This window comes from Tachypleus tridentatus, chromosome 13 (genome assembly GCF_004210375.1).
Source record: "Tachypleus tridentatus isolate NWPU-2018 chromosome 13, ASM421037v1, whole genome shotgun sequence".
In the NCBI taxonomy this organism is placed as follows: domain Eukaryota; kingdom Metazoa; phylum Arthropoda; class Merostomata; order Xiphosura; family Limulidae; genus Tachypleus; species Tachypleus tridentatus.
The window spans coordinates 34,149,760-34,168,756 of record NC_134837.1 but is presented as its reverse complement, the minus strand read 5'-3'; the positions used below and the strand labels follow the sequence as shown (position 1 = coordinate 34,168,756).

The 18,997-nt window shown below is 34.5% G+C and overlaps 1 protein-coding gene across 1 annotated transcript in view; it reads right to left on the bottom strand.

Annotated features, from left to right (window-relative positions):
• LOC143237340 (neural cell adhesion molecule 2-like) overlaps nt 1-18,997 on the bottom strand; it is a 112,598-nt gene that overhangs the window by 14,487 nt on the left and 79,114 nt on the right. Inside the window, exon 3 of the mRNA XM_076476482.1 lies at nt 11,585-11,795. Coding sequence (XP_076332597.1) covers nt 11,585-11,795 — 211 coding nt within the window. The remainder of the gene's footprint in view (nt 1-11,584; nt 11,796-18,997) is intronic.

The window sequence follows — 18,997 nt, the reverse complement described above, 5'->3', positions numbered from 1 at the left end:
CTCTATTAAGATTGATCAGATTTGTTCCAAATTTCATTCTTACATGAGGTTGAGTTTCCTCAGCACATCATTGGTGATCATTTTCTAATTTTTCAACGATGAAAATTGACGTTATCCAATATAAAACACATAGAATTTCGAAAAAGGAGTGATGGGGCGTTGGAGTGAAATCTGTCTGTTGCCCTTGATCATTTTGTCAACGATTAAGCATTTGTGCGAACACGTTAAATCGTTTCAAAGAAATATGTGGTGTAAATAATCTAGTTTGAGAGTCCTACACAATTTATTGTCATGTCTTTTAAGAAATTGGCAACAATATCGTTTCAGGTTCTAATTGCAAATACACTACTATATGAATATACTGAAATTCGTACAATATTGTTAATTACCTTGATATGTATAATTTGATGCCAGCGCTCCTGGTGAGAGATTTACTAATGTTGACAGGAAGATATTATTAAACTGTCATGTTTTGTTAAAAAGTAAGTTAGTGATTAATAAAGAGGAATAGTTACAGATACATTCATCCAATTTTTATTATTCGTTGTGTAAAAATTTCATAAAAATTTGGTTTTTTCCTTAAGATTTATATACATAAACAAGTGTAATATTTAAAAATTACTGCTACTAACGCCACTGGTGGTAAAATATTGAAACTTAATACAAATAATTGAAATATTACAAATTTCTTAGAAAACACTTCAGGCAATTTCAGTAAACTAATAGATTCTTGGTATATCACTAATACATGTGTATTCCATACAAATAGTTGTTTAGGCCTGGCATGGTCAGGTTGTTAAGGCATTAGACTCGTAATCCGAGGGACACGGGTTTGAATCCCAGTCACACTAAACATGCTTGTCTTTTCAGCCGTGGGGGCGTTATAATGTGAGGGTGAATCCCACTATTCAATTGGTAAAAGAGTAGCCCAAGAGTTGATGATGAGTCTTACCCTGCTAAATTAGGGACGGCTAACGCAGATAGCCCTCGTGTAGCTTTGCACGAAATTTAAAAAAAGCAAACATTTGTTTATTTTAAAAGAAACATTATGAGATTATTTTTTATCTTAGTATTCACACGAGAAATATCTTTCGACACAAAATACGCAAGCATAAACGTAAAACTAATAATAATTCGCTTCAGTCTAACTCATTAAGTTCAAGAAATGTGCTACCTTGATCGTTAAAACGCTGTATATGTTGACGGTACTTATACCTAAAACGTAAAAGAGTAATTAGAAAGATTATCTTAAGCGATTTTCCTTTTCTATTGCAGATTTCATAAACTATGTTTTAAAAAGGTACGTCGAGAAAAATCTGAAGCTATGCTAGCCATAAATTGTGGCATTTGCTATGCAAAATTATCTAAAGGACCAGCATTGGTGGAAATTGACGAGAATCTTTGTGCTTCTAATAACAGTTTGTATTGCAGTTCTAAAAGCAATCTTCCAAATGGTTTTTCCACTTATAACTGATAGCAAACTCTATCACATTGTAGTTGCCTTTCAAACAACATCGCTCCAGATAATGTAAATCAAAGGCAGTAACCTAGCTTGTTATACGAGTTATCTAACAGAATCTTACCACGAAATACAATAACTTAAAGTGCTGCCAGCACACAAAACGTTGCAAAAAAACAACAACAACACATTTTGAAATTTATAATAAACGATGCGGCAAACGCTGTATGCAGAAAGTGTAATTATATTACGTTGAAGTTAAATTTAATATTATCTTACTAGTTAAGTAAAGGTGAACCAGAAAATTTCGACTTCTCAATTACTTACGATGTTTTCAGTGATTTGTGACGTTTAAAGAGAACCGTGTTATTTTCCTTATGAATCTACAGGGCCATGCTTTTAAGCATCGAGAGAGGTATCAGCATGATAAGATAACAATATGATAGAGTGTATTTACAAATGGAATGAAAATTCTAGGTACAAGGTGGTAATTCGTTTTCAATAATAACAAAAAACAAACAATACTATTACTTGAAGCTACATTTGATACATAACAACGGACGACGTGAAACGTTATAAATATAAATATAAATATAATTATATGCTTCCATAATAGACGGTACACTAGAAAATGATAAAGTGGCAGTACACCGTTGGATATCTAATTATATGCTACTACAAAAGGTGGCGTATCACAAAATTATAAAATGGTTGCACACAGTTGGATACCTTATTATCTGGTTTTACAATAGGTGGCGCATCACAAAATTATAAAATGGCAACACACAGTTGGATACCTAATAATCTGCTTTAACAATAAGATGGCGCACCGCACAATTATATAATGGCAATATACAGTTGGATTTATAACACCATAACTATACTTTGCCAAACTGCTATAAAGAATACAGTAAGGAAAATGTATCGTACTTAATTGAACGGAACTAATGATGTTTGGTTACTAACACGCTCATCTCTCATTGGTATACGTTGGTTCGTTATAGTCTGACATTATATAGTCTGACATTTGTGACTTAAATAAAAGTTTCTATGTGCAGTTTGTTTTTTAAGAATGACAAAAATACAGTTTGACTTATCAAACGTTAATATTTGTAGCTGCGTAAAAATAAAACATTTTATGACGTGAAATTATTTTGATGGCTATTTGAGCGAAAAATAAATTTAAGTAACATGCCACCAGAATTGAATGCAATACGTTTTTCAAACCTTTTACATACAACATGGTTAAAGTATGATAGAAATGGAACTATTCGTGGATTGTGATTATTATAATTCATAGTTCGCGATCTTTTGTCGCAAAAACGTGCTTGGCACTTTGGGATTGTGGGTGTGCCATAAAAGTGATTGTCAAATCCCACTATTAAGTTAAAAAAATAACCCAAGAGTTTGCGGCGGGTGTTGTTTACTAGTTTCCTTCTCTCTTAGTAAAGGTAACCTTTATGTAGCTTTGTGCGAAGATTCTGAGTACTATAACAACTAATCAAGGAAAGAAAATGAGACAAAATGGCGTTGAAGAAACACGTTTCACAAGTTATATAAACTTCAATTTTACAAGAAACGTATTTAATTCGTTTTAATGGTAATACGAATATGCAAGACTTAACTAACTATTGCTTATCGTAAACAAAACTTACAAATGAGGCTTATTTTCTCACATTCACGGGATCTCCTCTCCTAGTTACTGTTTCTTATAAAGCTGTATAAAAGAATATCTGTGCTATGTCCATCACGAATATCAAAATCCAGACATGCCGCTGTGCGAGTGTGGGGCCTTCTTATCCCCCTCTGTCCATCACGAATATCAAAACCTAGACATGCCGCTGTGTGAGTGTGGGGCCTTCTTATCCCCCTCTGTCCATCACGAATATCAAAACCCAGACATGCCGCTGTGTGAGTGTGGGGCTTTCTTATCCCCTCTCTGTCCATCACGAATATCAAAACCCAGACATGCCGCTGTGTGAGTGTGGGGCTTTCTTATCCCCCTCTGTCCATCACGAATATCAAAACTTAGACATGCCGCTGTGTGAGTGTGGGGCCTTCTTATCCTCAGCGGAACTTATAAATGAGACTTGTTTTCTTATTTTTAACTGACATGGAACTCATACGATTGTCACTTTCTTTAATGTTATTTTACATAGTGTATAATATTAATACTTCTGAGAAATAACATCTGAGGTGACAATATGATGTTCAGTAACTGGTCTAGAGTGGTGCGTTTGAAATGTTCTCGTTTAAATAAATATATATATGTGTGTGTGTAGTTTACAGAGAGAATTGGTTAAATAGGTTTTGATCATCGTTGGCCAAGGTGTTTGTACAAAAGAGAGCTCGATATTTGTGAAACTCACGAAACATGAGCAAACCCCCTTGAAAAATTAAACTTATTCGGTGTTAAATGAATTCAGTTTTTTTCAATGATATTGTTACTGTATATCAGTATATATTGTTACTGTATATCAGTATATATTGTTACTGTATATCAGTATATATTGTTACTGTATATCAGTATATATTGTTACTGTATATCAGTATATATTGTTAGCGACAGACACAACATAAACTGTTTGTTTAATCATTCTTAAAGTTTTCGACGACAGTTATTTGAGGGTTACCTCCATTAGCTGTTCTTAATCTAGAAATGATAGACTAAAGGAAAGGCAGCTAGTGCCACCCACCGCCAATTGGTGAACTACTTTAATCGAATAATGAGATTTGACCGTCACTTTAAATTTCGCGTAAAGCTACTCTAGGGCTATCTGTGCTAGCCGTTCCTAATTAGCAGTGTAAGACTAGAGAGAAGGCAGCTAGTCATCACCACTATCGCCAACTCTTGGGCTATTCTTTTACCAACGAATAGTGGGATTGACCGAACTAACGCCCCCACGACTAAAAGGGAAAGCATGTTTGGTGTGACTGGAATTCGAACCTGCGACCCTCAGATTACGAGTCGAGTGCCTTTATCCACCTAGCCATGCCGGGCCTTGACTGCCACTTTCATAACAAAAAATCGTATTGGTCATAACTTGTTATTGGCGCGGCTATTTGCTGTAAAATAATAAAATTCATATGACGTTAGCGTAGTAATCATTGAAATACCTTTCTCTGTTGTGTTTGTAACATATATGAATTATCTGGTAGTGCACCAGAAACACTGTACTTGTCCTCATTTTTACAAGTTTACAGGAAGATAAATTATAACTTTCATTGTTTGTCGTTTACTCCATTACGAAACATAACACCAAGCTATTAAACGTTTGAAGAATACCCGTGAATAATAGGGTTAAATAACTGTATTGATGATGGTTTCCAAAAAACAGTACCTAAACATTAAACTGTTCATAAAAATTGACTAACAATAATGTGATTGATATAACTTTGAATAACTTCAAAAATAATCTAGTTTTAAATGATATACACCCATTGTTCACTTGTGAAAGTATACCCTTGTGCAAATTAATTGAAACAAATGGTCATTTTACAATATTTTCAGCATGGCGGCCGGTGTAGGCTCGCTGGACCCTCTGATTTCCTTTAATAGTCATATTTTTACTCAGACGGCGTCATTAGCTGTGTTTTGCAGTACGGTCGATCTATGTTTGGGATATATGACGAAATTTTGAGGAATATTACGTCATTCGAAATTGCGCCAGAAGGGCAAAGATTCCAGTCAAAAAACAACTTCTTATCAACTTAATGAAGAAAAAAGGTGTTATTCAGTGACGAGACTCATTTCTTCATACAGGGTCAAAGAAGTCTGCATGTTCGTAGGTCTCCAGGTGAGAAACTTCGAGAATCTCACATCAATCAGTTCGTAAAATATTCCTTGAAGGATTGTCTTGTGGCTTTTTCAGCTAATATGGTTTCGGAGGCTTACATATCGTAGAATGTATGATGCGAGGACCACAGTACATCGAAGTTTTGCAAAGAATTGAAAGAGAGATTTCCAGATGGATCTGGCATTTTTCAGTAAGGTCTAGCTCCGTATCACACATCGAAACTTGTGAAGAATTTTTTGACTACAACGCGAATAAAGGTGCTGGACTGGCCTGGAAACTCTCCGGACTTAAATCCTATTAAAAATCTTTGGGCGATTTGTAAAGAAAGACTTTGCGGAAAAGACTGTACTACGAAAGATAAGCTAAATGAGGCCATAATCGATCCAAAAATTAATAAAGATTGCATTAAACTCGTGGATTCGATACCAAAGCAGATCAATGATCTTCTGAAAAATAAAGGCGACCATATCATGTATTAATTTGTGATTAATTTTTGGATTCTCAGAAATAAAACGCAAGAAATTGAAAAAAATCGTAATTTTCCGTCTTGTTTCAATTAATTTACACAAGGGTGTAGATTCAGGAAAATATTCTGGGTAGAAATGAGATGTCTAATCGTAGTTTATTTGAAGTATGGACTTATCGAACTTTAACGTTTTTGTAATGCAAAGTTTAACCTGGCAAACAGACGTTTTACAGCACTAACTATTGTGAAGCAACATGTTTAGTCACATAGTGAAGTAGAATGTTGGGGGGAGGGCAGTGGTTGGGTGTGACATGCCCTACAATACGTTTACCTGAAGCCACAAGGCGTGGGCTGACGCTGGCAAGTGGCATGGGCTTCAACACAACACTTTTTCTCTTCTTTTCGCTCTGAAATACAAAAATGTTGCCTCCCACTAAAATGATTGGGGGACAGAGCCCCCGTGTTCCTACTTTACTGTTGCAGAATCAAATTAAAACAGAAGTTAATCTGTATCTAAATCAATATTTAACAAGCAGCTTGGTTTTTTGGTGGACCAGCGGTAAGTTTAAGGACTTACGACGTTTAAATCCGAAGTTCGATTAAATACGTTGGACATAACAGATAACCTAATGTGGCTTTGCTCAAATACAAACAAACAGACAGATGAGGTGTTTGAAATATAAAACTATAACCACAACTACTTTTATTTGTTTCATTTTAGAGTTATTATCTTACATAAATTAATTGAAATTATGTTTATTTTCCTTTCGAGAGATAAAGTCATCTTTTGCTTGTATTTGGCCTCTCGGTGGTTCATTGGTAAGCCTGAGGGCCTATTACGAGTATCGAAACCAGATTCTTAACGTTATTTTTCATGGGATATTCATGGCAGGTGTTATTCAAAGCCCCCCCTCTCCAGGTTTATGAAACTAAACAATTATGTTTAAAGTTTAAGCCGAAACAAAACTGTCCATCTCTATTACGATATGCAACTGTTTTGTATAATAACATAAAACAACAACAACAAATTTCAAATGCCTACTATTATCTAAGAATACATAGTTGTTTCTATCAAAATTTAAGTCTAAATGCTATAAAATGTGTAATTGTTAAACAAAATTATTTTATGTTTAATTAAAGCCAGTAATAATAAAAAAAACGGGTGAAACTTAACGTATTTGTAAAGTGTGTTGATTGAGCTGATCAGTTGGTTAATATGAGATCTACAGTATTAACTTACTTTTATTCAACTTAACTTGATCGAAAGTAACCAATCGTATGTTAACCAGATGATGAACTGTTTCACTCTTGGCTGCCTGTTCGATAAATTGACTAAGAGCATAAGAAATCACTAAAATCAGATGAACTGTGATAAGCATAGCCCATAGTATAATTAATAAATTGTTTTTCTCGTTATTGCACTTAACTTGATTATTCTAATTAAAGTATTGTGTTTTTATTGTATATATATATATATATATACCCTACGAAGTTACATTAATGTTTTAACTAAAGTATCACATTTTTACTATATGTTGTATGAATTTACTTCAGTTTTTTGTATTATTTCTAAATTCTGTTCTAAATTCTAAAGCTGCCTTCCCTCTGTTAAATAAGGGACGATTGACGTAGATATTCAAAACAAACCAAATCTTGAAAAACATGACAACAATGTACTTTACAAAATTACAGACTTATAAAGTCTATTAACAGTGTAAGTTTAGAGGGAAGGCAGCTAGTCATCACCACCCACCGTCAACTCTTGGGCTACTCTTTTACAAAAGAAAAGTGAGATTAACCGTCAGATTATAACGCCCCCACGACTGAGAGGGCGAGAATATTTGGTGTGACGGTGATTCGAATGAACGACCCTCGGATAACGAGTCGAGTGCCTTAACCATCTGGCCATGCCGGGCCTTCCCTTTAGCTGAAGTCATGAGTTAGATCTCATAATCTAAACCAAGTTACAATTGAGTCTCAGACCTTAAGGTCGCATTTGGGTCCCATGATCTCAACTAAGTCACAATTAAGGCTCGTCAGTATGTCGGGTAACTGTTAATTTTGGTAATTTCAGTTAAAATGTAATTATATCTTTTTTTCGTTAAGTTTTGATCAAAGTAAGCTACCTATATAGATCAGAACTAAAAAATTAACCAATTACTAGATATAATATACCATTCTTGCTTGTAAAAGTTAGGATGCAATGACTCATCAGTTGAATAGCTTCGCGGGTAGCGATACTCTTGGACGTGATCCCAATAATATCACTAGTTAAAAAAGATTTAGGTTAGTCCTAAATACATATACGAAGCTAAGAATACTACATAATTCTCATAATGAAACACAACTATGAAAAAAATATATAAAATTATAAAAATAAAGAATATTAGATATATTAAACAATTCAGTCCATAGTGTTAATCAGACTTATATCAAAGAAACGATAGAACATAATCTACTTATAAAACGCATAAAAAGCTTGTTTCATACTGTGACAGATTCTTTATTCCTTGAAAATCAATACGAGGGTCGCGGGTTTGAATCCCCATCACGCCAAACATGCTCGCCCTTACACTTTTAAATTAGGGACGGCTAGCGTAGATATCCCTCGTGTAGCTTTGCGCGAAATTCAAAACAAACAAACAATTAATGAGAAAATAACAACATCCGAGGTTAAATAATGAGAACCTAACACTACATTATCTATAATTATAGAACCTGACACTAAATTATCTATAATTGGTTGATTAAGAACTGACCAGTAACTTTAATGAAATTAAATTACCATTATTTACCAGGGAAAAGGTGTGAAACTCTATTAAGGAGCAGCCACCATAACACCTCTAAAATCCAACACACCATAATTATGTCCCTTCAAACTCAAATCCATCACACCACAACCAGTCCTACCCTGTCTAGTACTCCCAGTTTCGTATATCAAAAGTGAGGCCCATTCAACCTGAAAACTCTGTTCCACACATTTTCCGACCTTTATTTCGTAGTATTTTTCAAGTTTTACAACTTACAGAGGAACGTGATAGCAAAGAGCCTGGTATTATACGGAGTTTAAAATATAAGAGTAGTCGCAACAGCATTATCAAAAATACACATCTACAAACAAAACCTAAAACTCTAATAATCAATATGATGGACTGTTTGTCCTTCACTAATCTGTCATACAATCATAAATGTTTATTACACACTTTATGAAGAGCACTTGATATTTGTGTATATCAAGTGTCTGGAATTTGAGGAATTCTTTTCTCTTTTGTGGACAGCTTCTACGTTTTATTTGTTTACAACCTTTCGGACGTCATGATGTGTCCTTCCTTCTTCATGTTAAATGCTCTTTTGTGTAAACATGTTCATCGTTCATGGTTTGAGTGTATAAAACATGTTAGTGGTACCTTCATGGTTTGTAGCTCTTATTTCTCAGAAACAAAGGTATGAGGCTGATATAGTTTTAGTGAGGGGTGAAATTCTGCCGGTATTTACTGGTAATGAGTACCGGAATTTATTTTTTAAGGCGGTAGTAGGGAACTAATTTTATGTTTATACGTAGATTTATTTTCTTTCTAAAAAACAGGTACACTTCACCCAGCTGTGTAACTCTACTTTTTCGTTTGGGAATTTTACCCCTGGTTTCAGTCAGTTTAATTACATCGTTAATGTTCTGTTAAAACGTGGCGAAGATCTCGAGTTATTTTCTTATGAAAACGAACATTTTAGACCTTTGAGTTTATATTTCTTACTTTACGAGACGTACATTTATGTACTGCTAGTTGTTAAAACATATTTTATATCTCATATCTCATTTTTTAAAGTCAGTTTTCGACAGGTGTTACTTATCTTTTAACATGCAGTTGCTACTTCAAGAAACTAGTTCACCTGTATAAAACAGGAGGTGTTCGCAATCAACCAGACACAGATGTCGTGATGATTTAACTGCAGTCAGTCAAAATAACACAAAATTCAATGTGCTGTAATTGCATTTATTAAACTATTTATTAATTAATGCTGTTTTTGCATATTTTTGTATGAAAATGAATTTTACGGAGGTGAATTTATATTCGAACTATGAAAGAAAAACTGTTATACTGTTTACTGTTAAGCAAGGATATCAACAATTATTAATATGACTGCTGTGAAAGGTCATTTACATGATAATAGGTATTCTTTGGTTGTTTACAGAACCCTATTGTCAGCACTCTTTAATCTTTATTTTGGATAATGTAATTATAGAGCACGTCAGATCATGGCAACCGGAAATGTTGTAATTTTATGACAGTTTCATGTTAACTGGAATGGTTCGCAATCGCCAGTAGGCATTGCAAGTTATAATCCAAATAAATACAAGTGATTCGATTCATTAGTAGACATATTAAGAGACCTGAATTTCATTACCTTCCTTCCCCCTCAAATCTATCCCATTAAAATGCCTCTCACACCCTTTGCATTAAAGATGATGTCATCCTAATTCTCCAGAAATGAAATAAAGCCCTTCTCAAATCTCGTAAAGTAAAGCTTGAGCCCCCAGTCCTTCCAACTCCCATCTCGTTGGTAAATAAGGATCGCCCATTTAGAAATTTAAAGAGTGATCTAACACTCGTGTCACTACAATGATAAGATGTATCACAATTTAGGCCTAACAAACCAACGTTAATCACTTCTACAGCCTAATGAACATTGTTCCATGGGATCTATTACGTAATTAGACCTGACACTTTTGACAACCAAATAGTTTTGTGTTTTATACTGGAGTTATATAATAGATAACTAATAATACTACAGTTGAATACATTTTATGTTCCTAATTAACAGAACGTGAGACTCATTCAACACATTAAAGGAGATTTAACACCTTAAAAGTCTGATAAATTATTAAAATTTGACCTCAATATTTATTGTAGAGCATAAAAAAATCGTATAAAATATTTGATAAATTTGTATATAGTTTATTAGATAAAAGTACTTTAAATGTTTATTACTTCTACAAAACTTGTTTGAACTTTTACTTTAATAATAGGCAGGTTTAATGACACTCTGCGTCATGTTCTATATAGTAATATTATTTCACAGTGGATTAAAGGAAAATAAAAGACCTACTCGTTACTACAGGAATATCTCATGATATATTAAGGTGATTTGTCTTCTACATGTTCATTTGAATAATAAAATTTCTTATAAGTCTGGTAGAAGTACAAGAAAACGACGACATAGTTTATGAGATATTTTATCGGATTCTTAATTTCTTTAACCCAAATGAGGGATTTATTAACCTATCAAAATACTTTTTTAACACAATAAGTAACACAATTTGTTGGCTTATGTAATTAAATTTCAAACTTCCAATGGATATAGTATTTAAAAGGACTCGCATGTAAGAAGAATCCGGCTGCAAAAATAGCAATTGCACTCTAACATTTACGTTACGCAAAGCAAAGAATTACGTCTATTAACGATGTTTCTTAGTACGGATAAAAAGCTTTTAACTTTATAAATGTTTAAAGGAAAATGCACGTTAAAGCGTGTTGTCATATTAAAATAAAATAAAAAAAACCAGTAAAAGAATTACAATGTTGCACTTTAATGACAACATTTTGTGTAGTTAGAAATTCCTGTACAGCGCATTTTGCGACGACTTAGTTTATAATGACAACTCTGAATAAAATATAACGACGTTGTTTAACTACAACACACAAAGGAATTCAGAAATAGTAAAATAAAACTCGAATCAGCTTCGTTAATATCTTGAGTTGAAAAATGGGCACACTTTGTGACAAAAAAACATCAAGCTCTTTCTGTATTTGTGTTTTTATATCAAATAAGGGGCAGTAGCTGCCATTCAACTTGTGGACTTACCGACAACGTTTAAACGTATAGGTAGACTAATCTTCGGTTCAGAGCTGACTTGACATTCGTAAACCCCAGCGTCTTTCTTCTGGGTGTACAGAATCTTGAGCGTCCAGTCTTCAGTGTCGTCCAGGTGAAGAGATTTGAACCTCTGGTCACTGGTGTATGTATAACGACCAACGGTCAGTATGTGGAGATCTTTCTGACGCACCCAGGAAACCTTTAGAAATGATCAGATGAAAACTTGTCAGAGAAAAAATAACAAGGAAAAGCAACACGATTTCAAGGAAAAGAATTAGGTTACCTTGTGACACAGGCGGCAATTAATGCAGATACTTGGCTTATGTACCAAACGCAAATTTATAAGACATGCCTGGAGAGCATAGTAAAATTACAGTTCATATGATTTCATTTTTTAAAGAAAGGGGTACAGAGTGATATAATAAAACTACAGCACACAACTTGTATAATTTTAAAGTGACGTCATAATAAAGAGGATGAAAACATATATATATTAGAGATAAATAATATTACATTGCACTACGTTACTACGTTACACATATAGATTAGTAGTATATACACGTATAAAAACGTGTATTTACAGAAAACATTTATGTCTACGTTGATAATCGTAAATGGAAAGACAGAATCCCATCTTCATTACAAGAGTGGAGCTACCAATTTCGTCACCCCTATAACTTTCTGTGCTTCTATTACATCCACAAGTCGAAAATGAGTTATAGGTCCAAAATAATTATTTATTATACAGAGAGAAAGACTATAGAATGAATATAACAACTGGAGTTAAAGAGTTTAAAAGACAAGGACAATGAAGTAAAGACTACGGACTTTAGTAAAGACTTTCTCATTCATTTATCTTTGTATTGACCCCCGCATCAAAATAGACCAAATGACCACGACGGTTGTAAACAATGTTTGGAAAAAGTATGTTCCCCAACTCCTTTATTTCAAACTACCAACATTCCGCCCCCTCTCTTCTGAAACGCAAATTTCGCTTCCGACGCCTGTGTTATAAACGAGAAATAGATTACACAAAGCTTTTCGGGCCTGGCATGGCCAGGTGGTTAAAGCACTTCACTAGCAATTCGAGGGTCGCGGGTTCGAATCTCCGTCAGACTAACCATGTTCGCACTTTCAGCCGTGAGGGCGTTATAATGTGCGGTCAATTTCACTATTCGTTGGTAAAAGAATATCCCAAGAGTTGGCGATGGGTGGTGATGACTAGCTGCCTTTTCTCTAATGCTACACTGCTAAATTAAGAACGGCTAGTTAGATAGCCCTTGTGTAGCTTTGCGTAAAATCAACAAACAAACAAAGCTTTTCAAATGTGCAAAATAATATACGACGACAATTATGCACGTGGAAGAAAAATAATACAACGAAGGAAAATGAATCGAGTTTATTTTTCTTAAACCTTTAAACGAGACGCAGAAATTCAGTTTTAATTTTGAAATGTGTAATTTTTTTGGCGACGCGTACAATATTTTATGTTAAACAAATTGAATATCATCTGGGATGTTACTTTATAAATGAAAAAAACTGCCTTTCTTGGTACAACAGTTAACTTGATTCGTAATATTCGGAGTTATACACAGCTGAAAATATGTTCAATACATTTCAGGTAACTCATTCCACGAGTTTCAAAAGGAATGAAATACTCTATATGCAGTTCAGTGTATGCTTTCTTCTCTTTGGAAATGTCTTTCTAGAACTGCGTGTGAAAATTACTCAAAAAGCACACGATGCGACTCAAAATATTAGAGATTTGTAATGTTTTCACTTTATACTATGTTTCGTCATTTCCTTTTTCCCTACTAACGCACGTTTTTATAATAAAGGAAACTCAGACAAAAAACAAAATTTTAAAATTGTAGGTAGTTATTTTCTTACTTTCTTTAAGTTATGCTAATGTAATCAAAAGTTGCAGTTACTGTTCCTTAAACAGTTTACAAACATAATTTAAAAGTAAAATCAATGAAACTGCTGAGCATCACTATTATTTGAAAATCATTCACTTATTCGATTGTAAAGTCAGGGTTCAATTCTCGTCGGGGGGGATACAGCAGATAGCCCAATGTGGTTTTGCTGTAACAAAAGACATATATTCTCTTATTTTTAAATTAACGTTTTAGCGAAGTACGACATATTGTTCTGTTGTTGTTTTTTTTTGAACTAAGTACAAAGCTACACAATGGGCTATCTGTGCTCTGCCCACCACAGGTATCAAAACCCGGTTTTTAGCGTTGTAAGTCTGCAGACATATCGCTGAGCCACTGAAGGGCCATATTTTTCTTTAGGCCTATATTACATAATCTTAAAAATCAATAATCATATTTACGTGCGATATATCTTAATATCTATTTGAAATTTTGAATACAGAAGATCGAGCGCGTTATACTTAAATAAATTTGAATATGCAAATCAACAAATGACGTAACATTCACAGGCGGTATAAAGTCGCGGTTGAACGGAAAGAATTTGAACTATATTTTGATATTATTTGGCGTTACGTAGGTAGTGTGATATCAATAAAAACTGATCAGTTTCAGGAATGGTATGTGACAGTCCTTTCCGACAGAAATATTTCGTAATCACATAACAAAAAGATCAGGAATTTAAAACAAATCCGAATCAAGGTTATTCCTTTTACTGAAATGTACTAGAAAACAGAGCAATAAGGATCAACTTGGAATACTAGGACCATTCAGAAAGAGACCTGATACAAGTCGTATTTCAGTCAAGATGAAATTTTACGAAAGCAAAAGTTAACAACAGACGCCGTCTACGTGCCCAAGGAAATAGTTAAATGTATTTAACGCAATTTTAAAGGAGGATATCCGTCCAGAAATGCGACACAAGCCACGTGTGCATAAATTACTTCCACTACTTATCCATCCAATCATCGCATACTCAAACAGTTGGAGAATGAAACGATTGTTCATGCTATTCCATACAAAGATACACGAGTCAAGTAATCGAATGCAACTCATGTGGATTTTTGAGTGATTGGAGTATTGAAACATGTGCGGGAAAAACGTTGTCTTTATATACTAAATATATTATGAAGAACACACATGATGAAGGGACCTGTAACGTACTCGGGTTTGTTTGTTTCATGATGATTTTTTTATTTCCTGCAAATGTACTTGTAAAATATCAGCGTTAACCGTCTCTAATGTAGCAGTGATAGACTAGAAGGAAGGAGCTATTCAACACCACCCATCGCCAACTCCTGTCCTAATGTTTTACGAACGAAGACTAGGATCGATCATAAGATAATAACATCCTCACGACTAAACAAAGCAAGAATGATTGGAACGTGGACATGAACCTGTGACCTACAGATGGCGAGTCGAGTGTATTAACCATCAGGCCATGTCAATCTCTTTATAAGTGAATAGAGCATGTTATTCTTTCGTAGATAGGTGTTCTTCTTACAATATGGTTGCATGAATAAGATGTATATTGTTTGGTTTTTGTTTAAGCGCAACCGAGAGATCGCACTTCAGTGATGTAAACTCACAAGCCTATTGTTGAGTTACCAGACAACAAAACTAATGAGGCCCAACATGCAATCAAAAGCCGTCTGCGTGTCTTAACACTGCTAAGCGATGCGTATCTCACTACAGAATTGATCAGGTGGAGCGATTTTTCGATTACACGACCTCTAACATCATGTTAATCACATAAACAAATTAAAAGAAGTGTCATCAATACTCCAATTAGTCTCTCTAATTAGGCTAGAATTATTTATATATTTTAGCTGGACAATAACTGATTTCACTCAATTTTTGTCAGTCGATTAGGTCAGTGTTGTAATAGGTAATTTATAAAATTTTTAAATACGATGTAATAAGTGGACCCCTAACCATCCGGTGAGGAACAATGTAAAACAAGCCAGTAACCTATGGGCTAAACCAATATCTAAGGGTTGATTTGATTCTCTTTCGTTCTTTTGAAACATCGTTTTAGTATCTTGTTAACTTAATTGTTGCAGATGCCTGCAACTTTTAATTTTGTAATTTGATTTTAGTGGTACAAATGACCCGTATGTGACACACAGTAGACTAACAAAATCGTCAACCACAAGATATTTATGTTGGTATTAGGGTTTTGTCTTATCTGAAGTTATGACTGAAGAGACTAATAATGTCTTATTGTCTTTTCAAAAGTCTTTCGTTTATAAAACGTTTTTTTTTTTTTTAAATGTATCGGATCAAAGTCAAGACTACTTTACAAAATAGACACTACAGATCATGTATCGGATCAACGTCAAGACTACTTTACAAAATAGACACTACAGATCATGTATCGGATCAAAGTCAAGACTACTTTACAAAATAGACACTACAGATCATGTATCGGATCAAAGTCAAGACTACTTTACAAAATAGACACTACAGATCATGTATCGGATCAACGTCAAGACTACTTTACAAAATAGACACTACAGATCATGTATCGGATCAACGTCAAGACTACTTTACAAAATAGACACTACAGATCATGTATCGGATCAAATTCAAGACTACTTTACAAAATAGACACTACAGATCTTAATTCAGAAGGATTTTTGGCAACATCAGTGACCGAAAGTTTAGGTGGAAGGGAAAAATGTACACTTGTTAAACATATTAGGTGTATCTACCTTAATATGATCTATGAACAAAAATACAGGATTTATTAAAAGCACAGATAAGAAATCTTAAAGTTGTCATCTTCCAGCAACTCAGATCATTGTACACTTACATTTCTTAAAATTAGAATATTTGTTTATAAATTACAGTTTCAGATCAAAAGATCTACAATAATACAATGCCGGTTTCTTGTAATTCGAAGTATACTGGATCGGTAGTGAGGGAAGGAGAATCACACCCAAAGGATGCCGCTTCACGCTGATTGGTGCCTCAGAAAAGGGAATGATGTCATCAAAGACGACAAGGCCATACTTCCAAAAACTGTCACTAGAGAGCACGTCGTTGGGGTCAAGTTGCTGCTCCAACGTAATTAATTATCGAAAGGATGAGTCATTGCCACCAAGCAAAGCAACCACAACGACCTATCCTCTAGTGACAACTTTTAGCATCATGGCCGCTTGTCATGACGCCTGGTGACAAAACTTGGAACTATGTCATCGTTATCTTTGATGACGCCACACACATATACGTTGCGTCCAATGGCGCCAAAAATGGTTTTATGACCTCATAATCTTTGATTACATCACATCCTCTCCCTTCCCCTCCCCTGAGGTAGCCAATCAGCGTGAGGCGGCATCCTTTAGACGCGATATTCTCTTTCTAACCACTTAGGTCTATAAACCTTAGTATTGGCGGACACGGATACATGTATTTGATTGGAAAACGTAAAAGCAATAATAATGAAATTTTTCGGTTTTTATTTTCAGTATATGCCGAAGAAGTAATAATAAAAGAGTGAATTTACTGTAAATCGAGACTAAGTACGTATAAGACACTAAACATACAAATACAATGATAAAAAATATTAAAATGAACTTTTATATAATAATAAATTGTAAATATTAAAACGTGTGTGGATATCTATGAAAACTTCATAAAGTTTGTTTTTCAGTTTGCAGATAATTAAAAGTAAAAAGGAAGACTACAGAAAAATATACTTACAGCGATATGTTTGCTAACTTACAACGCTGGAAACCGGGTTTCGATACGCATGGTGGCCAAAACATAGATAGCCCATTGTATAGCTTTAGGCTTAATTACAAACAAATTTTTTGATGTTTTGATAACACTTACAAAGTCATTGAGTTAAAAAGCATTATCTTGAAACTGTACAAAGTTAAAATATACTACATACAATTTAGGTTTTTTTCGTGTAGTTAACGTGTTAAAAATATTAGTGTATTTCTTCTGTAATTGGTTAACTCCTTTTAAATTCAAAAAACGGGTAATAAGACAGCTGTGTGTGTATACGTACTGTAAAAGTGACAGTCAGTTCCACCATTATGTTAAGAGTAGACGCTTCAGGCGGCGAGTGTTCTATAACAGATAAGCATAACCGTAAAAGACCAGCGTTATTCCCTGATTTAATAATATTTTTATCTAGAACTATAAAAATAAAATTAGTAATGCTTGTTTATGTTTGAATTTCGTGCAAAATTATTCGAGGGCTATGTGCACTAGCCGTCCCTAATTTAGCAATGTAAGACTAGAGGGAAGACAGCTAGTCATCATCACCCACCGCCAACTGTTGGGCTACTCTTTTACCAACGAATAGTGGGATTGACTGTAACATTATAACGCCCCCATGGCTGAAAGGGCGAGCATCTGTAGTGCGATGGGGATTTGAACCTGCGACCCTCATATTACGATTCGAACGCCTTAAAATTTGTAAAATACAGTAGTGAAATACTTAAGACGTATTTCATAACAGAATTTGAAGCATCGAATTATTTTCAATAGCGGACTGAGACATTTTTGTTTGAGGTTTATGTTATAGTTGCTATTTTCGAAATGAAGATATTTTTTGGAGATTATTATTCACACAAACCACCACTGAGAATGTATGGTTTATCTTTCGAAAACGTCCGGCTTATCGTTTTGTAATCCGTTTAATATCTGTTCTAAGGTAGTGGCTTAATATTAGAGCTCTATAGCGATAGTTCATTTTAATTCTTATAAGATCTTCTCAGTGTAAAAGTTGACAATAAACATGAACAATATGATTTTCCAGTTACTGAACTGACATGATCTGGTGGTTAGGGATCTCTACTTAAAATCTCAGGATCGAATCTCCATTTTCGAACATGATCGCTCTTTCAGCCGTAAGGGCGTGATAATGTTTCATTCAATCCCAGTATTCGTTGGTAAAAGGTAGTAACGAGCTGGCGTTGGGCGATGTTGACTATCTACTTTCCCTCTAGTCTATTAATGACAACCACATAAATAAACTGACTAACAATAACAACAAATTACATAACAAGTCACGCAGATTAGAAGTACGAAATCTCTCTAACGCCAGTATTCCAAAATAACAAGAACACCAAGAAAGAGGACGTTTTGATGTAAAACTATTACCAAGGATAAAGTAAGAAAATATCATTACAAAATGTACTTGATAATGGTTTAAATGGAAAAAAAATATTTTGTTTATTTTTTGTGAATTTCGCGCAAAGCTACACGAGGGCTATCTGCGCTAGCCGTCCCTAATTTAGCAGTGTAAGACTAGAGGAAAGGCAGCTAGTCATCACCCCCCACTGCCAACTCTTGGGCTACTCTTTTACCAACGAATAGTGATATTGATCGTCACATTATAACGCCCCCACGGCTGAAAGCGCGAGCATGGTGGTGCGACAGGGATTCGAACCCGCGACCCTCAGAATACGAGTCGAACACCTTAGCCCACCTGGCCAAGCCGGGCCTGAAA